Source organism: Sinocyclocheilus rhinocerous, unplaced genomic scaffold, assembly GCF_001515625.1.
Source record: "Sinocyclocheilus rhinocerous isolate Xijiao unplaced genomic scaffold, SAMN03320098_v1.1 scaffold682, whole genome shotgun sequence".
NCBI classification, from domain to species: Eukaryota; Metazoa; Chordata; class Actinopteri; order Cypriniformes; family Cyprinidae; genus Sinocyclocheilus; species Sinocyclocheilus rhinocerous.
The window spans coordinates 1,716,147-1,736,659 of NW_015642528.1; the positions used below are offsets into that span (position 1 = coordinate 1,716,147).

At 36.7% G+C, this 20,513-nt stretch overlaps 1 protein-coding gene across 6 annotated transcripts in view; it reads right to left on the bottom strand.

Moving 5' to 3' along the window:
- The window catches only part of gria1b (glutamate receptor, ionotropic, AMPA 1b), a 57,963-nt gene that overhangs the window by 24,244 nt on the left and 13,206 nt on the right, over positions 1-20,513 (bottom strand). For all 6 annotated transcript variants that reach the window (XM_016573164.1, XM_016573167.1, XM_016573163.1 and 3 more), the window contains 8 exons: positions 12,145-12,326; positions 9,651-9,704; positions 7,686-7,844; positions 7,225-7,392; positions 6,182-6,286; positions 5,714-5,824; positions 3,583-3,789; positions 2,105-2,577 (listed from right to left, as the gene is read on the bottom strand). In XM_016573164.1, the coding sequence (XP_016428650.1) occupies positions 2,105-2,577; positions 3,583-3,789; positions 5,714-5,824; positions 6,182-6,286; positions 7,225-7,392; positions 7,686-7,844; positions 9,651-9,704; positions 12,145-12,326 (1,459 nt within the window). The remainder of the gene's footprint in view (positions 1-2,104; positions 2,578-3,582; positions 3,790-5,713; positions 5,825-6,181; positions 6,287-7,224; positions 7,393-7,685; positions 7,845-9,650; positions 9,705-12,144; positions 12,327-20,513) is intronic.

Genomic DNA, 20,513 nt, shown 5'->3' on the forward strand with positions numbered 1-20,513 from the left:
TCTTTTTTTTTTTGGTGAACTATCCCTTTAATGTTTTATTTTATTTTTTTATTTACTTTTATTTATTATTTTTTAAATAAATGAAATGACACTTTAAAGGGGAAACTAATACTGCCAGCAGGTGACAGATGTCTTTATGACAGGTAAATGTCTTTATGAGTTATTCATTCATTTGATTCGTTCAAATGGCTGATTCATAAATGGCTCTCTTTATGAATGGGCATTTGAATCATTGGTTCACACGATTCGTTCAAAATGAGGATTCATTCAGAAACTAAACACTGCTATGTTGCTCACAGAAGCACAACTGTTCTGCGGTGGCTTTATAGGTATTTGTTTAAAATATAACAACACAATATTAAATTCTTATTTACTGAACTGTTGTATAAAATGACATTTAAACTCAGGTGTTCAGGACAAAAAGACCACTCGTGTGATATTGCTCTCGCTGCTTGTGTGATATAAATATGAGACAACTCATACAGGGGCATTTTTTGCCCCAATATCTTGAATTTTAGGGCATAACTGCATTTATGTAGTTGCTAGCCTGCAACATATTTGTGAGATGTGAGATGCAATCCTCTACATTGCGAGTAAATCACTCGCATATGCGACTAATCTTCACTCTGGGCGACTAAATGATGTCTAATATTAGCCACTGGCTAATAAATTCTCAGATTTTACTCGCCAGTGTGTGAGTTGGACGCTAAGTATAAATTTAGCACAGATATATTTTCACTCGCCGAACACACTGACTGAGCGCTTCAGAGTTTCACTCCCCGTCAAGCGATCTGTGCTGTTTTTCAGTGCAACGCACCTGTTCATACATGGTTTTAATTCTAATTACCGGTACTAAAGTTCTACCATTAAATAATACTTGATTATCATATAATGCTTGACTGACTGATGTTAAGAATGTAGTACTTTCAGATTTTTAAAAAGCTGTGCCATTTTACAAACATTTATTTATAAATGTTGGGTTGGAGATGACATACAAGTCTGGGGTGGGCCAGTGCGTTAAGTTAAAATATTTTAATCACATTTTTTTTAATAACTAATTAATTACGTTACCGTGTTAAACTGACAGCCCTAATTATATTATACCATCAAAATTCTGGAATCATTAAGATTTCTTAACGTTTCTGAAAGAACTATTTTATGCTTACCAAGGCTACATTTATTTGATCAACAATACAGTAAAAACAGCAATATTGTAAAATAGTATTACAATTTAAAATAACTTTTCTATTTTAACATTTTAAATATAAAGTTATATATTATTGTTGTAGTCCAATGATCAAGCAGGTATTGTGTCAAAAAGCTGAAATGATAAAATGTATATGTGACCCTGGACCACAAAATCAGTCTTAAGTCGCTGGGGTATATTTGTAGCAATAGCCAAAAATACATTGTATGGGTCAAAATTATCGATTTTTCTTTTATGCCAAAAATCATTAGGATATTAAGTAAATATCATGTTTCATTAAGACATTTTGTAAATTTCCTACCATAAATATATTAAAACTTAATTTTTGATTAGTAATATGCATTGAACTTCATTTGGACAACTTTAAAGACAATTTTCTCAATATTTTGATTTATTTTGCACCCTCAGATTCCAGATTTTCAAATAGTTGTATCTCGGCCAAATATTGTCCTATCATAACAAACCATACATCAATGGAAAGCTTATTTATTCTGCTTTCAGATGATTAACAAATCTCAATTTTGAAAAATTTACACTTATGACTGGTTTGGTGGTCCAGGGTCACATATATACTGTAATTGGTTCTACATTTAGGTAATCAGACAATAAAACTGTATCTGTTTTGGTCATAAAAATCAATCATTAATCTAATCTCCCTGTGCCTTTCTTAATATATTCTGAATCATCTTATTTCAACATGATCTGCATTTCAGATGTAGTTCAGGGATGGTGTAATGCAGGAGACGATTAAGAAGATCATCTTTATTTTACAACCCATTTTCTCCATCACAGATGTTGTTTGTGGAATATGAGTCAGTCAAACGAAAAAGCAGCAGTGGAAGATGAAAAAAAAATATGATAATGATGATGAAAATGGCTTTTTTCATTTCCACCTACCTTGGTGAGATATCACATCCTTGCTGCATAAAGGCTCCCAAGGAAAACCACAGGCTATTGAAGATCCCAAACTCATTGGTGTGTTCAGGTTGCTTCTCCTGCTTCTCCTCTCGCTGATTCTGATTCTGACTCTGACCGTGCTGGTTTGGTGACTGGTTGGGCTCTGGTGACGGTGGTTGGTTCTGGTCCTGGTTTTGCTGCTCCATTCCATCCTCTTCATCATCTGCGTGCCACTCATACGGACTGAAGCGACTCACCAGAAACAGCACCACACTCACGCCAATGTAGGCAAACACAATGCACATCCAGATCTCGTACGCCAGTGGGTCCAAGAAGGAGAAGACACCTGGTTTGGACTTTGTGGGCTTCTTGATCATGATAGATATACCTAAGCTCATGAAGGGCTTGGAGAAATCGATGACCTCCTCTCTGACCAAAGTGATGGTGAGGGGGGCGACAGCTACGTCTGCTTTCTACAAGACAATATGATTACATCATTAAGCAGAGGCAGAGTGACAATCATGTTTTCAACAGCTTCTCAGAGAGACGCAATCAAACATTCAGAATATGTTTTACAAAGCTTTGAGATCCAGTTTGCATACAAGGCAGATCCTCTGTAGGTTTTCAGAACACACTGGAATTACAAATCAAGCGCAAACCAACAAAAAGCTTTATCCAACATTTTAGAAGCAGTTGAACATATAAATAACTTCAAGTATTATGAATCACTACAGAGTCAGTTCAACTCAATGCTGCATCCTCAAGAGAATCCCTCATACGCTATTGCTCTCTATGCATCATAATAATGCCTCATTTTTTTTCAAGCAGAAGAGAAATCTAACGAACGCCGCTTGACAACACTGAGCTGTGGTGTTCGCGTTTAGCCCAATGAAGACAGACTACATCTGACACTGCTTAGCATTCCAAAGCCACTAATGCTGCAGCCTCAGGGTAAAAATGCTCAGAATAAGAAACTGAGTGTGTACAAAAGCCAACCTCACATGCACCTCAGTTTTGCTATTATGAATTCTATCTTGCTAATTGGCCTTCGTTAGGACTCTTTGTTATGTTGCAAAATTGCCAGAAAGTCAGGCATTGCACTAACATGCTCTGACAGTAGAGAAAATCTACTTTATAAGTGATAAGAGACAAAAAAAACTTTTGTTCAACCTGAGGCTTGTTGAGGTTTGGACACACTGTGTCCTGTTCTCTGTTCTGCGGCAAACTTTGCCAGCACTTTGCAACTTATTTCAGAAAATATTTTTGTCACTGTTACAGACCGGACCCACAAGGAATGAAGGAAATGCAGCTTGAAGCTAAAGTGACTGTTAATGTACACTAGAGATACAAGAAGTTAATATGCTCATTTAAATAAAATAAAATAAAAAGGGAATAGTGGAAAGACTACAATAAATCAATCAATCAATCAATCCTTACAACACAAAACTTGATAACATTCACAGATAATAGCTACTTACGCCATACACTAGTTCTCCAACCATCCCATTCCACATCATTGTCTCTGAGTCTCTGGCTCCATACTTTCTGTCCCCCACTATTTCTAGTCTGTAGGAATAGCCCACGTGCTTGGCGATCTCTGCAGCCAGCTCCACACAATAACCTTCATATTTGTCATTACCCACGAGCTGCTCATGGTTCTTCTTCAGCATCACATATGGAGACTCCTAAGGATAAAGAACACATTAATTTTGCATTTCTTATTTCATGTGGTAGCAAGGGCCAGATCAGTCTAGTTGTTTGGCTACTACATGATTCTGAGTAGCTAAAGTGGCTTGAAAGAAAATCTTGCATCAGTTACATCAAATGTTTTCTGCATTTCCAGCATATTTCTCAGCTTATATTTTATTGAAGAGTTGCATTTCAGCTCAGTTCTGCGCATCTACACAGAACAACATCAAGAAAAAAAAAAAACTCAACAAAAAACAAGAGAAATACACTGAAATGTGTGTATGAGGAAACACACCTGTGCTTCCTCATACATGGGTATAATATTATAGTCCTGTAGTCTGTTATAAAAGACAAATCAATAGTACAGCTGTCACAACAGTACAATAGTACAGCTAACCACAGTCAAAGAAGAAAAATATTTCTTTTTGGAGTTCCACTGAAATAAGATTAATAGACACTCAAAACTCTGAGTCAGCCCACAAACTGTGCCCGAAATGAGCAGAACAGTAAACCCAGCAGGGTTCAAAAGATTCACACTACCTCTCACCTTCCTGAGAGGATGGGGATTCACCCCAGAGGCAGGGAATAAAAATCTTCCGAGTGAGGGATCATGTGGTGACAATTTTTTAGAATTTGCTTTTTTTTTTTTTTCATGAAACAAGTAATATAACCTACCAGGAACACCAAAATATCACTAGGTACATGGTGACAGTAATATTGCTCATGCTTTTTTTATGTCTTTATTGTATGCTCTAGCAAGTTTGTGGCTACTAAGTCAAATGGGAGTGACTGGATCTGAAGGCGCAGCGAAGTACAGGCCGTGATACACCAAACCAACAGAACTAAACGGTGAAACAAGCACACTGTGTTGTCGCCTTGTGTCACCTGCGTCTAGGCCAAAAAATGTGCTTGAACACACCACATAGACTGCAGGCAATGGCCAACTAGCACGTATGTTCTGCGTTTGCAAGAGAGGAAATAACTATCTATACCAGAAAGTGGCAGTAGTTTATATTTGTCATTCAAAAAGGGAAGCTAAAACTATATACAAACTGTAAGAAAAGCAGGCTTGCTTACTATTTTGAATATGAATCATGCTTATCAGTTGGTCTTAACTTTATACATTCCAGTCAGCCATGTCATTATAAAAATATTTGCGTATTGGAATGCTCAGATGTAAAATGAGAACAGCCTCTGTGTTCATTCTTGGCTTTGCCGTTTGCATGATTTCATTACTTTTGCTACTCTTCTAGTGTACTGGTTGGCTAAGCTAAACAGCCAATCAGAGTGAACTGAGCTGAGAGACGTTCAACTATAGTCCAAAAATGGCCGAGGGCCATCTGTCAGCTTGGTGTGTTTAGTAGATCAACCTACTGTATATAAAGCTTGTGTCATTTTTTTCATGTAAAAAAAGTTTTCTTGTCCATTCTCAATATTACTGAAGCCCGTTTCATACTTAAAAAGGTCATTGAGATCTTGTAATAAGACTTCATATTTCACATATTTGACTATATATCCTATGATTTATTTTTATTTTAAACTCACAAAAACCTGTTATATTTTTACTGGTAACCATTCATAGCTTGACACAGTAATATAGGCTCAAACAATGGCATGAATTTAGAGTGGAACTATCCGTTTGGTTGACCAGAACCATACTTTTTTAAATGCTGTTTAGTGAGAATAGCACACTTCAGCTTAATGACACACACCTCAGGATCATTATCTGCATACACACGCACACAGAAAACATGCACACCATTTCAACTTGATGATACTGATGATTTGTAATTCACACTGTATGTGACACATTGCCAGAACAGATGAACAGAAATAGCTTTAAAAAAACAATAAAAAAGCAGAACTAACTATTACTCTACTATCTTTCCATTACAACTCGAGTTGTATCGAAAAACTCACCAAGATGGTGGTGACTACATAGGTCCTGTTTTGCAGTCCAAACGTCTCATTGAGCATGTTGCTGTAAGTAGCTGTGCTCACGTATTTCACGTGTTGGTTCCAGTAGCCCACCTGCAGGCAGAAGAGTGGAATATCACAGCAGTGCACAGGAATTTCAGAGCCACTATTTTTAGAATGTTAAATATTCATATTGACGGCTTAAGAGGAGCTGTAATCACTTGAAATGCATACGCGGCTCTAAAAGCCTGCCTGTGACTAACACTTCATTCGCTTTCATCACAGCCAGTGCTGAAGTTTCAGGTACAACCTCAGGTTAATCATTCCGAATCAAATTTATGTCAGGAAAATGTCAAGCATGATCTGTTTTCTTAAATTTCAAGTGAGAAGTCAGAATGTACGATTATTGGGATGCGCTGGTAAGCATGGACACCATATGTGTGCAAGCAGGGGAAATATGATTCGATTTACTTTCTTGGGTCCGTTTGGGCCAAATTCCATCACGCTGACGGTGAAGTTGGTCCGATGTCCTTTTTCATTAAACTGAACATGTCCTGTAAGCCCTTCAAACTGCACCTACAGAGAGAATCACACATAATCAGATTGTTCATCATTTCATCTTCATCATTCATGCAGAACTTCACTAGGTGTGAAACCTGATTTACGTTTTTTGCACAGGAAGCCAAATTATACTTATGCTGGGGCTACATGATTAATTAAAATAAAACTGAAATCATTATGGCTTAGTGTGATTATCACAACGGCTGCTATTTATTTGAATAAACATATGTACTGCATCTTAAGTGCAGCATTGTGTTCCTTTACATGCAAGCAGCTCATGATCCTGCGTTTTCAGTGTCTCAAATTTTGTTCCCCAACTTGTAATGAAAAGTGTTTATAAACCGGCTGTTGTCAACTCAAGAGAAGCTTAAACCTGGAGTATAAGCAAACCTGGAGCTTTAAAAAATAAATTGCAATGAGCCTTTTCCCTAACTTGTGCAGCCCTAACTTTGCATGAAGAAAAATGGCATTTTTAAAAGCTGAAAAGCCAGTTCTGGGTGGTAAAATTGGCTCTGCACCAGCCCCTAAAACCTTTTTGTCTTGAACAGAAACTTGATTTAAAAAATAAATGCCCAATAAGAAGTTACGAAGCCCAATCAACTAATCAGCATCCTCTTTATATATATGCGGCGCTGCACAGAAGCTGTTTGTCTGAATGTATTTACAATCAACATCTATATGATTGCTAAGAATTTCATCAGATAATGGATGAAACAAAAGCAGTTTGTGATTGCATAAAGAGGCTGAATCAAATTACTTTGGATGTTAAGATGACCCTGATGTGCTATGTTTGTTTGTGGGCAGGTTATATAGTAACAGCGCATTATTTCGTCGTTCGACTTCCAAGTCAGTAAAAAATACAAGCCAGTTCTGAGGCCTTCAGTTCTTCTGACAAAGTAACAGCTCTGTCATGAGAACCAGCACTCTTATGGTGTAAAAAAGTGGCTGGTTACCTGCTGTAGGGCTCTCTGAATGTCAATGCCCTGGCCCCAGGGTGCGGGAGGGTTAGCCAGACACTCTCCTGCATTCCCCCTGCGAGAGATATCAATGCGCTGTTTCCTCAGGTTCTGGAAGGCAGTGGCCATGACAGTCACCCCATCATATGTGAGCGCTCCAGTGTACTGAGATGTTCCACAGACACATCCCAAATGAAAAGGGGAAAAGGACAAAAGAATTTATTCACAACCTTTGGCTTTCACTTGCCCTGCTGAAAAGACCAGCATAGAGGGTCACCAGCATACATTGATGTGTTTCGTAGCTAGTTTAAGTAGCAAGATTTAATTCACCTCTTAAATGCATTAACCAGGCAGGATCAAAATGGAAATTCAAGGTATTTTCAGCAGGGCACACACCTTTTTAAGTCCATCATGAGAACATTTAAAATCATGTTTTTATGACTAAGACCTTGCTTTACCTTGAGCCTCCTTTTGGGACTTCTCAAGTCTTTACTGTCAAACTCCAGCCAGTCTTGTATTGTCCTGCTGACAGTAGGGTTTGTGTAGTTCATGAGCTGGAAGCCTGTCACATTGGCACCTGCCTTCCTGAATTCTGTGAGATTAAGATCCAGAAATCCCTGAAGGCAAACACATCAAAATCTCCATTTATTCATACATCTTTCAATCCTGCATTGATACACAGACCAATGTTTAACCTAACAAGTTTCAGGACTTAGTGTACTCTAATGCAAAAAGGAAAAGCAATTGCAATCCTTTTTAATAGCATAATTATGTTAGGAAATGCTTTCAGGAAAATAAAATGAGTTAAAAATCTATTACAGCAATAAGTTAAATTGAAAAGAAAACAGTATTCAGTCAAACAGAACACAATATAAACCCATACTCAAAGTCAGAACACTTTGACGAGATCTTAGAAAACTACCCATTAGAAACCAAGGCTTTATGGCACAGTTATGGTTAGAGTTGACAATATATTGTGTTGTATAATTATAATGTCATTATAATGTGTCAATATAAAATGTTACATGAGAGTCAGTGTTAGAGCTAATGATACAGAGATATGCATAGACATACACAGATATGCATGCTGGGTAAATATCACAGGATCTGTGTGATAACAGCTAATTGTATCTGTGTTTACATGTATGTTTGCTTATCTGGGTGACCGACCCATGTGGCGATGGACCCCAGGGGACTCTATAACGCAAAGCGTTGCATCCTTGCTGCTTTCATCATAATTGGTTATGGGATGACATCTTTTTTCATCATCACTGAATTGGAATATGAACTTGAAGCCTTGTTTGGAGGATGTTCTTTTCTACCCATCACAGAACCCAATTATACATTTACAATGCTTCCTGTGAAGTCACAGTTCAGTGCTGCATTACAGTTTCTTTAGTCGGCCAATTATATCTATTCTTTTGTAATATGAAGTTAATAAACCCATCCTGAAAAAATAGAAACTAGAAAACTGAAAATTAGAAACTAAAATATTAATGAAACATTCTAATGAACCATAGCCCTGGCATAAGTTCCATAGGGAAGATCTGAAAAGTATGGTCAAAGAGTGAAAATCAAATAATAATAAATAAATTCTAAAATAAAATGGATTTTTTTTTTATTTGATTCGAAATAATATCTAAAGTTAAATTTACAATGCTTCTTGTGTCACAGTCTACAAGTGCAGTATTATTAGTATGTTTTCTGAGCGTAGGAAGCCAATGAAAATAAAATATAAAAAAATAAAATAAAAATATAAAATAAAATAATAAAATAAAAAATAAAATAAATGAAAAGTGACATATTATTCACCCAGTAGACCTAAATGATTAGGATAAAAGGAGGAGTGACGACAGTGAAGGACTCGAGATCGGTGTGTGCCGCAGGTGTCCCTCGTTATCTTTCACTCCACCGGTCCCGCCCCACTCGTCACAGACTTGTTGTTTTTTTCCTTTTTGTTCTTATTTTTCTCTAGACTTATGTTTGTTATTTGGGGTAATTGTTATATTTGGTTAATCAACAATAAAATAATTTGTTTTGATTGAACAAGGGTGTTTGACCCATATTTTATTCTGCGGATTCAAAATGAGCTGACCGTAACACCACTCACAAGGATGCAAAAAAAGGGCATCTAATACCTTCCAGAAAGGGTACAAATGCTAATTCTGTCAGAGGGTAATCTGCAATCTGTCTGCATTGTGTGTCGCATTTAAAAGCATGCACACTCCCCAGTCACACAGAAAAAAGGTGGGGAAAGTAGCCATGCAATGTAAAACACCACCATCAATTTGTCTGAGCGTTCCCTTGCGATTTCAGTCAATGTTCAAGAGGTTAAACCGACAATACATCTTAAGTAGCCTCAAGGCTCATAGTTCATTCATGCAGACCAAAGAGGGCTGAAGGATACAGGATGCTTCACTTACCAGGTTTGCTAGTATGTAATGGTAGTTCTTCAAGTTCTTTTTTTGTGCCGCAATCTGAAAGACAAATGCAACACACATGACAGCATAAAATCACAACCCTCTCTCTTTCGCTGCAGCTAATGCAGGCCTCTTTCATTCTACGCCAATTAAAGTATAATTTTTAGCCTGGCTCTCTAAATAGCGATGAATAGGTCCCATCATTCAGGACTTAATTGCACACCCTCCCAAGCTCACTGAGTGTGGAATATCTGTGATCAGAAGGGGCAGTCGTAACTTCACGAGATTGAAAGGAGGAAAGAAGGATTTGGCATCCGTCACCATAGGAAGTCCAATTATAGGACTTAATGACTACATGTGCATGAAGACCACTGGAACACCTGTGAACAGCAGCAAGCCTCTGGAAGCACACCGTCAGGGTTAATTGTATCGGATGCTGATTTCTGATCATTGGGTTTGGCAGTGTTTTCTTTGAGATCTTGTCTGGATGGTGAATGGTGAGAAAAGTAATTGCCTTGGTGTGCCTGAAGGAGGAATTCATTGTTTCTCAAAATCATTCTGCGAAAGACATGACATAACTTTAAAGTGTACTGAGAAATTATCTGCAATCCAAGAAGACGTAATGTTCCATAATGAAGTCAACCTAAAATGAAGGCAGATGTCCCAGAGCAACTTATTTAGTGTCTATAGGCTATTAAGTTAAGAGAATGCACTGTGACTTATGAAACATAAATACAGTATTTTTGACAATACTTGGAGTCTCTTTAGAAACTAAGAAATGAACTGGGGAAACTGTAGATAAAATAAATGATTAACAAAGTATAAATTTGTGTTGTACTAAGACGACGTAGGTAACACTATACTTAAAGGCTTTATGTACAATGCATTATAAGGGTATTGATAAATGTTATTTAATAATGATAATGTATTATATCATTTTATAAATAATTGTAGCCAAAGTTAAAATGCATTATAATATTTGAAGGTTTGTTTGTGATGTGTTTTATTGCATTATACTTTCTAAAAGGTGTAACAATGAATAGATAAGAATTGTAATGCATTAGAGGTGGTTACAATTATTCATGAGATCATACAATGCATTATAAGGTCCATTATAAAGCATAATTAATGCATTAAAACTACGTTTATAATGCATTTTATATAAAGGCTTTAAGTTAAGTGTTACCAAGACTTTTTATGTGCGTGTTAAGACTGAAGTTTTTTAAAATGTTAAAAATGATTAAGTGTTTTGCTACAGTACTAATTGTTAAGACCAAACTCCACAGTTTCCACCCTTTTGGTCGATGAATTTCCATCACATTTGCTTATGATTACTAAATAAATAATTAATATTATTTTAGTGAAGGGTATTTTAGTGGGAAGGATTTTAATTTGTATGTTGGTAATGAATTCATAGACTTGAAAAATGTAAATAAGCATACAAATGGAGAGATTGATGGTCATGCTTGCTTGAGAGAGGACTTTACTTTACAGAAGCCCTCACAAAGAAAAATATCTTGCCAATATCTAGCTAAACTAATTTTTTATATTATTTGTTATATAATTTTAAATTATAATGTGTAAATGTAGGCCTGGAAATAACAATGTATGACTATTGGAATGCTTAGCTTAAAGGGTTAGTTCACCCAAAAATGAAAATCCTGTAATTAATTACTCACCCTCATGTCGTTCCAAACCCGTAAGACCTCCTCCGTTCATCTTCGGAACACAAATTAAGCTATTTTTGATGGAATCTGACAGCTCTCTGACCCTCCCATAGACAGCAAGGGTACTACCACGATCAAGGTCCAGAAACATAGCAAGGAGATCGGTAAAATAATCCATGTGACATCAGGGGTTCAACCGTAATATTACGAAGCTACGAGAATACTTTTTGTGCGCAAAAGAAAGAAAAAAAGTCACCCTAGCGCCATTTTGGAGAGTATCCAAAGTACTCTCCAAAATGGCGCTAGGGTGACTTGGAGGAGATGAATTGTTGAATAAAGTAGTAGTTTTTTTTCTTTTGCGCACAAAAAGTATTCTCGTAGCTTCGTAATATTACGGTTGAACCCCTGATGTCACATGGATTATTTTACCGATCTCCTTGCTATGTTTCTGGACCTTGATCGTGGTAGTACCCTTGCTGTCTATGGGAGGGTCAGAGAGCTGTCAGATTCCATCAAAAATAGCTTAATTTGTGTTCCGAAGATGAACGGAGGTCTTACGGGTTTGGAACTACATGAGGGTGAGTAATTAATGACAGGATTTTCATTTTTGGGTAAACCATCCCTTTAATACTTTCAGCTCAGTCCAACACATTTTCCAATCCATTCCACTTAATTCCACATATTTTCCCTCAAAATCCATGCAGAAAATGTGAACATTTTGTCTGGGCCAACCACCTGGTTATGGGTTCATACAGTAAAATACATGCACTATACACACAATATAAAAAATTAAACATGTTCTTAATCACAGTAACATATGAAGCATTCACCAAGTTTAAGATGGAGTTGAGTCTCTCCAGCTCACAGTCCAGAATGATCCTGTACTCCTTATTATCCAGATCTTGGACGGTTTTCAAGAACGCTGCTTCTGTCAGGGTGTCAAAGTTTATGGATGTTACCTGCCAGGTCTTCTCAGCAGCAGTGTCCAAGATCTTTTGCAGCACCGTCAGACCTTCAAAAAAAAAAAAAGTCTCAGTAAGAACCCTCATATGGCTATAATTGAATATTCATAATAGGCAGCTGCTTGCATGGATACACATTTGTTTCAGCACAATATGTTGAAGCATCTGTACCTCCTAAAAAACATCAGTATTTTAAGACCGTGATGCAGCTCACTATAGTGATTTACTGTAACATTCTGGGAAGTAAAGTCTTGATTTGGAAAAAAACCCACATGCTCTGTTGAGTCACGTACTCCTGAGGAGAAGCTCTATCTCCACATTCAGCAGGGGGTCTCCGCTGTTCTGCTCCAGCTCTGATCAACATCTGCTTTCATATCACTTAGAATCTCCTGCTTAGAATTATAGACAGCTAAACACTGAACTTCAAATGTTCCTTTTTTCTTCAGCTTAGGGAAAATTCTGGGTGTTTTTGTAAGAAGGACAAGTTGAGACGTGTTTGAAGTTGTTTAGTCTGGACACTTTAGAAAAACCTTGAGCAATCATGGTTAAATTAAATATTTGGATATGCAACATTTATTTCTTCACTAAACAGTGCTCTTTCATTACTTCTAGCTTGCTTACGTGTGATTCTCAGCATCACATCCTCTTATACAGTCTCTTTTTTTGTCCTCCGGAGCTTATTATCTTTTCAAAGAAAACAGAACTTCATGTTGAGGAACTGCCTTTAATCCGGTAGATCAAAAGCAACTACCAGCAATTGTATGAACTGTATAGCTATGCTTTTCAAAGAGGAAATGAAATAATGTGATATTAATGGACATTGCTCTGCTGAGAGCCAGCATTTGGATGGCTTGCTGTGAATTTCATTAGAACTGAACAACCTATTTGATTGGATGCCTCTCGCCATGCAGAGATGCGATGTATGACCAAGCATGCATCGTTTCAGATCATTTGACTTTTTCTGGTTACCTGCGTGCGGTTTGATCATGTGATGGCTTCTTGCATGTGGAGAGGAACTAATAAAAGAAAGAACGGCTGATTGTTCTTCAAACAGGAACTATCTGCCGACACTGACAGCTTGTTTCCTGTGTAGCAGACGCACTGATATAATTAGTTTAATGAAAGATGATTCGCTCCTCACTCAGTAGCATCTGTATTTTAAGGTGAGTGTTTTCTTAGCCTCCCAAGATTTACTGACTATGAATTGAACGGAATTAAGCAAATTCCTCCATTTATTAGACCGTTACCTGGGTCAATGACAAATAAGTCTTTCAAATAGAGAAAAGGAAAAAATCTATGCATGTGTCAAGCTTTCAGACAAGTTTTTGCATTCGTGTCGGTTTTATATGGTTTTGTTAAACATTTATATCATTTTTAACAAAGTTAATATTTTTGTGAACATTTATGGCAAAAGTATCCAGCAAAAAGTAAATAATACTTGATTAAATGATTACTTAAGGAAAAAATATTATAATAAATAGTTTAAATAAAAGTTTAATACATATTTTCAAGATAAATATCACTACATGGCTTGTTTTGGCAGATGCAGACATAAGTTTTTTCAAATATTTACAATATTAAAATAGCTCCAAATGCTTACTTTTTTTTCTTAAGAAACAGTGTTTAAAGCAATTCCATCCATTTAATGAGAATTTTCTTCACTTATAAACAGAAATTAAAAACGGTGAAATAAATAAATAAATAACTAGAACATAAAAAGCTTTTAAATGTTTTTAAATGGCTAATGGCTATATTAAAATGCATCAAAAATGCTCCTTCAAAAATAATATTTTTATACATTTTATTGTCCAGTGTCTTTAAATGTACTCCTTTAATAAGAACAAGTAGAAAGCAAAATGTCACTACATGCCACTGCAGTGTTCAATCTGAAATATTACAGCATTTAAAAGAGTCATCAGTTATACACATTCTGATCAAAAGTGCTATGCTGTGTTTAAAAAGAGATCTGGGTGGTCATGCAGCACTTACCAACTTCAAAAGACAATCTCTTTCAGTCATGCTGACTGAATTAGGTAAGTTCCCTTTCAGCCTTTTCCTAGAGGAACACGATCAAAGCCTGTGCATTTTTAAAAACCAAATTATGACGCCTTAATACAGTGATCAGCATTGGCTTGTGCTCGGTTACGATAAGCTTACTGGTCAATATGAAGGACGGATTCTGCAGGCAGCAGAATTTTAACTTCAAAGACATCAAATCTCCAATTCAACCAGAGGCAAGTGCCTTCAAAGCAAAAGCTAGATCAATACTGACACCTATAATCACACACATATCAGTGCTTGCGAACAACCCAAATGTACAGAAACAAAAACCACCAACCTCCTAATAAAGCCTGACTACAGATTCGGTGGAAAATTAGGCCATGCAAAGTTCAGCAAGTGAGATGTTTCGGCGCAAACTAGCTGGCACTTTTAAATGGGTCAGGAAAGCGACATAAACTCAAAGAAATTAATCCGAGACAACATTAATAAGCCAATTTATGTATTTAAATGAATTTGCATTTGTTGTGAATGCTCGGTTGCACTTTCAGTCATGGATTTGGCTCATAATTGGTGCTGTCATCACAGTTGCTCGTACATTACGACCCAGTATCCTAGAAGGATGCTTGGTGTTAAAAAAAATAAAAAAAAACATGATTCGTTTTGCTTCACTGTCAAAATATGTATCAAAATTTGCCCATTTTTGTTAACGCCATGTCTTTTGAGAAGCTCTTGCATGATTTTTTTTTCCAAATGAGGCAAAAAATGCCTTTGCTTTTGGCATAGATTCAACTATATCTAGAGATGAGCAGATAGAAACATTATAAATATAGACACTGATCTTGGCCCACTGCATACTATTAGCATAATATGTTAACAATGCATATCATTAACTAAAAACAAGACTACAATCTGGACTGTAGTGCACAAAGAGACTCTTGGGTTCGGTTGTCCACATAAATACTGCTTTCTGCGGGATATTCATTGAAACTTTTATCACTAGGATGAAATTTTGTATAATTCTGCATAATTTACATACTACCGGCATGTCATTTGAAAGGCTTTCATTTCACATCTCTCTGTAAAATAACAGATTAAAAGGAGATTTGCTAATTATAGAATCAGTACTTGGATTATTATGCAACAGAAGCCAGAATTAGGTTTGTCATTGAAAGAACGGTGAGGCAGCCAGTGCATTCACTGGCATTCATCAAAAGACTGTGTCAGATTGCCTTTCGAAATGCCTCTACAGTCTTGGCCACACCAACGCTCTACCCTCTCCTGACGCCTGCGTCTCGGCAGCTGTGAAATTGTCTCATGCCACAGAGCGAACCAGCTTTATCTCCCACCGAGCAGCACTAACCCGCAGATAAGACGGAGGGAGAGATGGACGGTGCGTTCTGTCCGTCTCCCGTTAGTGTTGCCTTGCGCGACTGCGCCGTTGGTGATAAGGCAGGAAAAGGGAAGCAGATGAGTGTAGGGATTGTCTTGGAAGAGCAGAATTGGCTTGCTATTACCTGCTCTTGCTGTGCTTCACCAAATATCTCATGCACAGGAACAAATTGAATTTCCGTCCGTCTCCTTTAGAGTCCAACGCAGTGTGTTTTCCTCGCCTTCTTCAACAAAGCCCGGCTGTGTGTTTACAGGCCCTAACTCTATTATCTGGGTCTTTGAGGAGATAGCGCACATGCGCCCGGCTCATCATGCTTCAGCTCGGTAAACATCTGTGTGAGTTGGCAAGGACAGATTTGGGGGGTTGTGATCACTAAACTGCTGCAAGCTCCACAGATGATGCTCGTCCCATCTGCAATGGCTTTGAGATGTCATCTCTGAACACCTGACAAATGACGCAGTGAACATTTTAGTGTGAGACCAGGTTATTGTGGCAGTGGTTTTGCATAGTTGTAGAGAAAACCACGACACCTTGCCTGAAACACCTTTTTACGCATGGTGAAAATATCCATTAGGGATTTGAAGCATTCTAAAAGTTGGACAGTTTTTAACATGACACGTTGCCTTAATATAAAAATGCTGCATGGCACTTACAACACCGCTGATAAAATAAATAAAATAAAATAAAATAAAATCTAGTTGAAAATGTCAACCTAAATAGAGGAAAAAAACTCATGGTGTAAGATGCTGAAAAACATTGATGCACATGCAGTAGACAAAGACGTGCATTAGATGGATATGGACATTTTAAAATATGACAGAACTAGGGATGCATGATATTAAAATTCTCGATGATGACAATAATCCAATAATTATTTATGTTAAAGGATAATTCACCCAAAAATGAAAATTCTGTCATTAATTACTCCCCCTCATGTCATTCCAAACCTGTAAGACCTTTGTTCCTCTTCAGAACACAAATTAAGATATTTTTGATGAAATTCGAGAGCTTTCTGGCCCTGCATAGACAGCAATGGAACTGACACGTTCACGTTCAAGATTAAGGACATCATTAAAATAGTCCATGCGACATCAGTGGTTCAACCTTAATGTTATGAAGCTTTTATTTGACTTTTCTTTGTGCACAAAAAGTATTCAATGTCCTTACTACCTTTCTGGGCCTTGAACGTGTCAGTTGCGTTGTTGTCTATGCAGGGTAAGAAAGCTCTCGGATGTCATCAAAAACATCTTAATTTGCGTTCTGAAGATGAACGAAGGTTTTATGGGTTTGGAACGACATGAAATAATGACATTTAATTTAATGAATTTTCATTTTTGGGTGAACTATCCTTTTAAGGCGAATAAACAATAAATGGCCGATATAACAATTTGATACTATTTTGTCTAAATAAATTAGAAATAAATCACTAAAAACTAAAATCGTGAGGCATCACAACATAATAATGTACAGTATGAAAACTGCATATTTACAGATGACGCTAGTCCCATCTGCAACAAGATTTGAAGCATTTCTAAAGGTTGGGATATTTTTTGCAAGACATTTTGTCTTAATATAAATATGCAGCACATAAATTGCAGCACTGCAGTAAAAATAAATAAATAAATAAAAATCTAGACAAACATATCAACCTAAACAATAAAAAAAAATCACTCATGATGTAAGATGATAAAACAGTGATGTACGAGCATTGGACAAGACTGATGGATATGGATATTAAAAATATGACAGAAATAGGAATGCCCGATATAAAAATTTCAATCAATAACTTTTCACTAAATGTGAAAATAGGGAAATGAGCATGCACATACTGAAAAACTGAAATAGTACAAATGTAAAATGTCTAATATCAGCCACTAACTGATATGTTAACGATACACTGTGCATATAATTAATCCGCATACTGTATACAATTTGATTAACACAAGGAAACAAACAAACATTGTGACAGATTTTGTGTCAGCATAGATAAAGTTATGATTACATCTGCCATGTTCTTGCTTTACCTGTGAGCTCTGGGTTTAATGTGCTACATGACATGACATGAACATTTCTCTCTCTCTCACACACACACACACACACGTATATATACACACACACACAGGAGTAACTTTAAAGGTTTAAAATAACCTAGAGACTGAGTACTCTTGTATCCAGGCAACAGGAGAGCAGTGGGGGCTTCTAGATGTAGTTGTTGTATCTGTGTGTGGATGAAACACTCCGTGACCTTGTGTTCCTAGTTCAGCACTGGCTCACATTTGCATGATATGTGAATCAATAATGTGGGTTTCTTGATTGAGGTTTTAATTTCCCTTAACTTTGTATAATCAATAGTGGGGGGAGGGGTGTAGACAAATGTAATATTGTGTAACGTGGTAGGGAGGGGGGGTTCACAAAGAATGAACTGTGCCTGTTGACAGTGCTGTTATTTGTTATTGCACATGCTCTCGGTGTTGTTTTAGCGCCGATTCACTAAAGGAATTATGCAAATCAGGTAACAGCACAAATGCTGCCACAAAATCTGTACATCACCGTGCAGCATCTCTCCACCACTGCAATCCAGACACCTGAATCAGCTCTTTAAAATGCTCAACAACACCACGCATCTGGATATATGGCTTCTTATGATGATCTTCTCCATTACAGCATGTGATGAGTAAATCCTGCTATAATCTATAGACAATGTACACAGATACCTCTTTTAAATCAAGTTCTGTTTACCAACTGCTTTCTGTGAGCGGTAATAATGTTCAGTTCATTTCACCAGACAAACAGAGCTGTTCAGTTTGTAGTCTTAAAACTGAGATAAGAATTTGCATTTACCTGCCATAAGTTACCTTGGTAACTTCATATGGGTTTTTAGATTAGTGGTTTTACTTTAGGAGTAAAGTAAAGTCTGTGCTTAAAATTATTTGACAAGACCGCTTCAGTAGGTTGGGCTTTCACATGTTTTGTTATATTTTAATACGTTTAAATGGATCCATAGAATGCTGGAATTAGGGTTGTCACAAAATATTGTTACTGACGATAATGTCATTATTTAAAAAATTAAATACTTAAAAAATATTATATTGATATTATATTAATACTACACATATTATATTGATATCATGTTAATACTACACATATTATAATGCTGTAAATAATCCAGTGCCAGTAACTATCTGGAGTAATCTTGATACTCCAGCACAGTAGGTGGCGGTAATGCGGTTACCATCTGTCATAAGACAAGAAAGGCTGCGACAATGCAGAGAAATGTGTAGCTAATATTGCCACACAAAATCTTGTCGTCGGAGATGACAGATGAAATGCACTATCGGGATCCAAAAAAAGTTTGCTCGCCAATGTGGAAGTTTTTGGGGATTCCGTCTGCAGGAAGTGCCTATCAACAGCATGGTCTTTTTGTACACCTTTGTAGGCTACAGTAGGGCTTTCAAAAAAAATTTAATTTCAAATATTCATCGAATTTAAAATAAAAATCCACATTCAAATGCAAAAACGTTGCATTCGAATTTTAGGTGTACGTTAAGGCAGCCTTATCAGGAGCACACAAGATGCGATGACAATGTATCATTACATTTTGATGCTTTAGTTAGCCTATCCAGTTGAAACCACTAGTTGTGGCGCTGCTGCATTGTTCATTCAAAATATTGTGGAAAAAGAGAACATCAATGCAGTGAAGATCTTGTTTACATCAAAACTAAAACCAAGCCATTTGAACAGAATATATATTTTGCACATTTTCTATAGGGACTTCTATCACAGCTGCACTTGAGTCTGGCACAAGAGAGCTGCATGTTTAGAAAGCCATGTAAAACTAATGCAAGTTCAACTTTTAAAAAACATGTCTCAAGACTTTAAGGCAAGACTTTTTTTTTTATTACATTTTCAAAATTTCTATAAATATCATGATAATATCGTTATCATGAATTATTCTGACCAGGAAAATCGTGCAGTAAAAATCTGATACCATTACAGCCCTACTTGGAATGTTTGGTTTCAATTTCTACTCTCGTTGGCTTTTTTGTGTCATTATAACTCAAATTAGATGCTATTGTATTATGAGTAAAACTGACTATAATTAATAAATACTGACTAAATTCACAGGATATTTTCATCAAAAGACAAAAAACTTTTTACCAAAAACAAAAAACTGTCACAAACCACTACAACTACCACAAAGATGAGAGTTTACTATACATGCTTGAGGAATTGTTGTAGTCCTAATACAGAGGCTTTTTTTGCGGTACGACCATGTATAATTTATGTTGTAGAAAAAAAACATTAAAGTCTCTTCAAGTAACCTGAACCACAGACCTTATTTTACTCACAAATCGAAGACTGCTATTCTAAAACCCCTTTAGGAAATTCCCAAGGGAAGCCATGGTGAATTAGTCTTCCGGGTTGGTCTACAAATTGATTTCATGACTGAACAGTTCTATAGCACTGAGTTTTGTGAATAGGGTGCAATCAATAATGAGCCTAATTTACATAGAAATGAGACATGTTTGTGCTGAAAATAATGACAATGACTTTTTAAAAATATGTTGCAACGCTAATGCATTTAGCACCTGGTTAAACTGGATTGTGGGTGATTAACAAATAAGACTAGTTTTTGTGCAGAAAATATTTTGCACAACATTGGCACAAATGTTAAATGAATTCACTAGCTGGAGATCCGTAAATGACTCCAGCAGGAATGATTTGGAGTTATTCTCTAATGACAGTCTGATAATGATTGGATATGGCAAATATGATGGAGCACCACACACGTGTCTCCACTCACAGGAGAAATATGGTGCAGCCAGTGCTCGTCCATACTCAAATC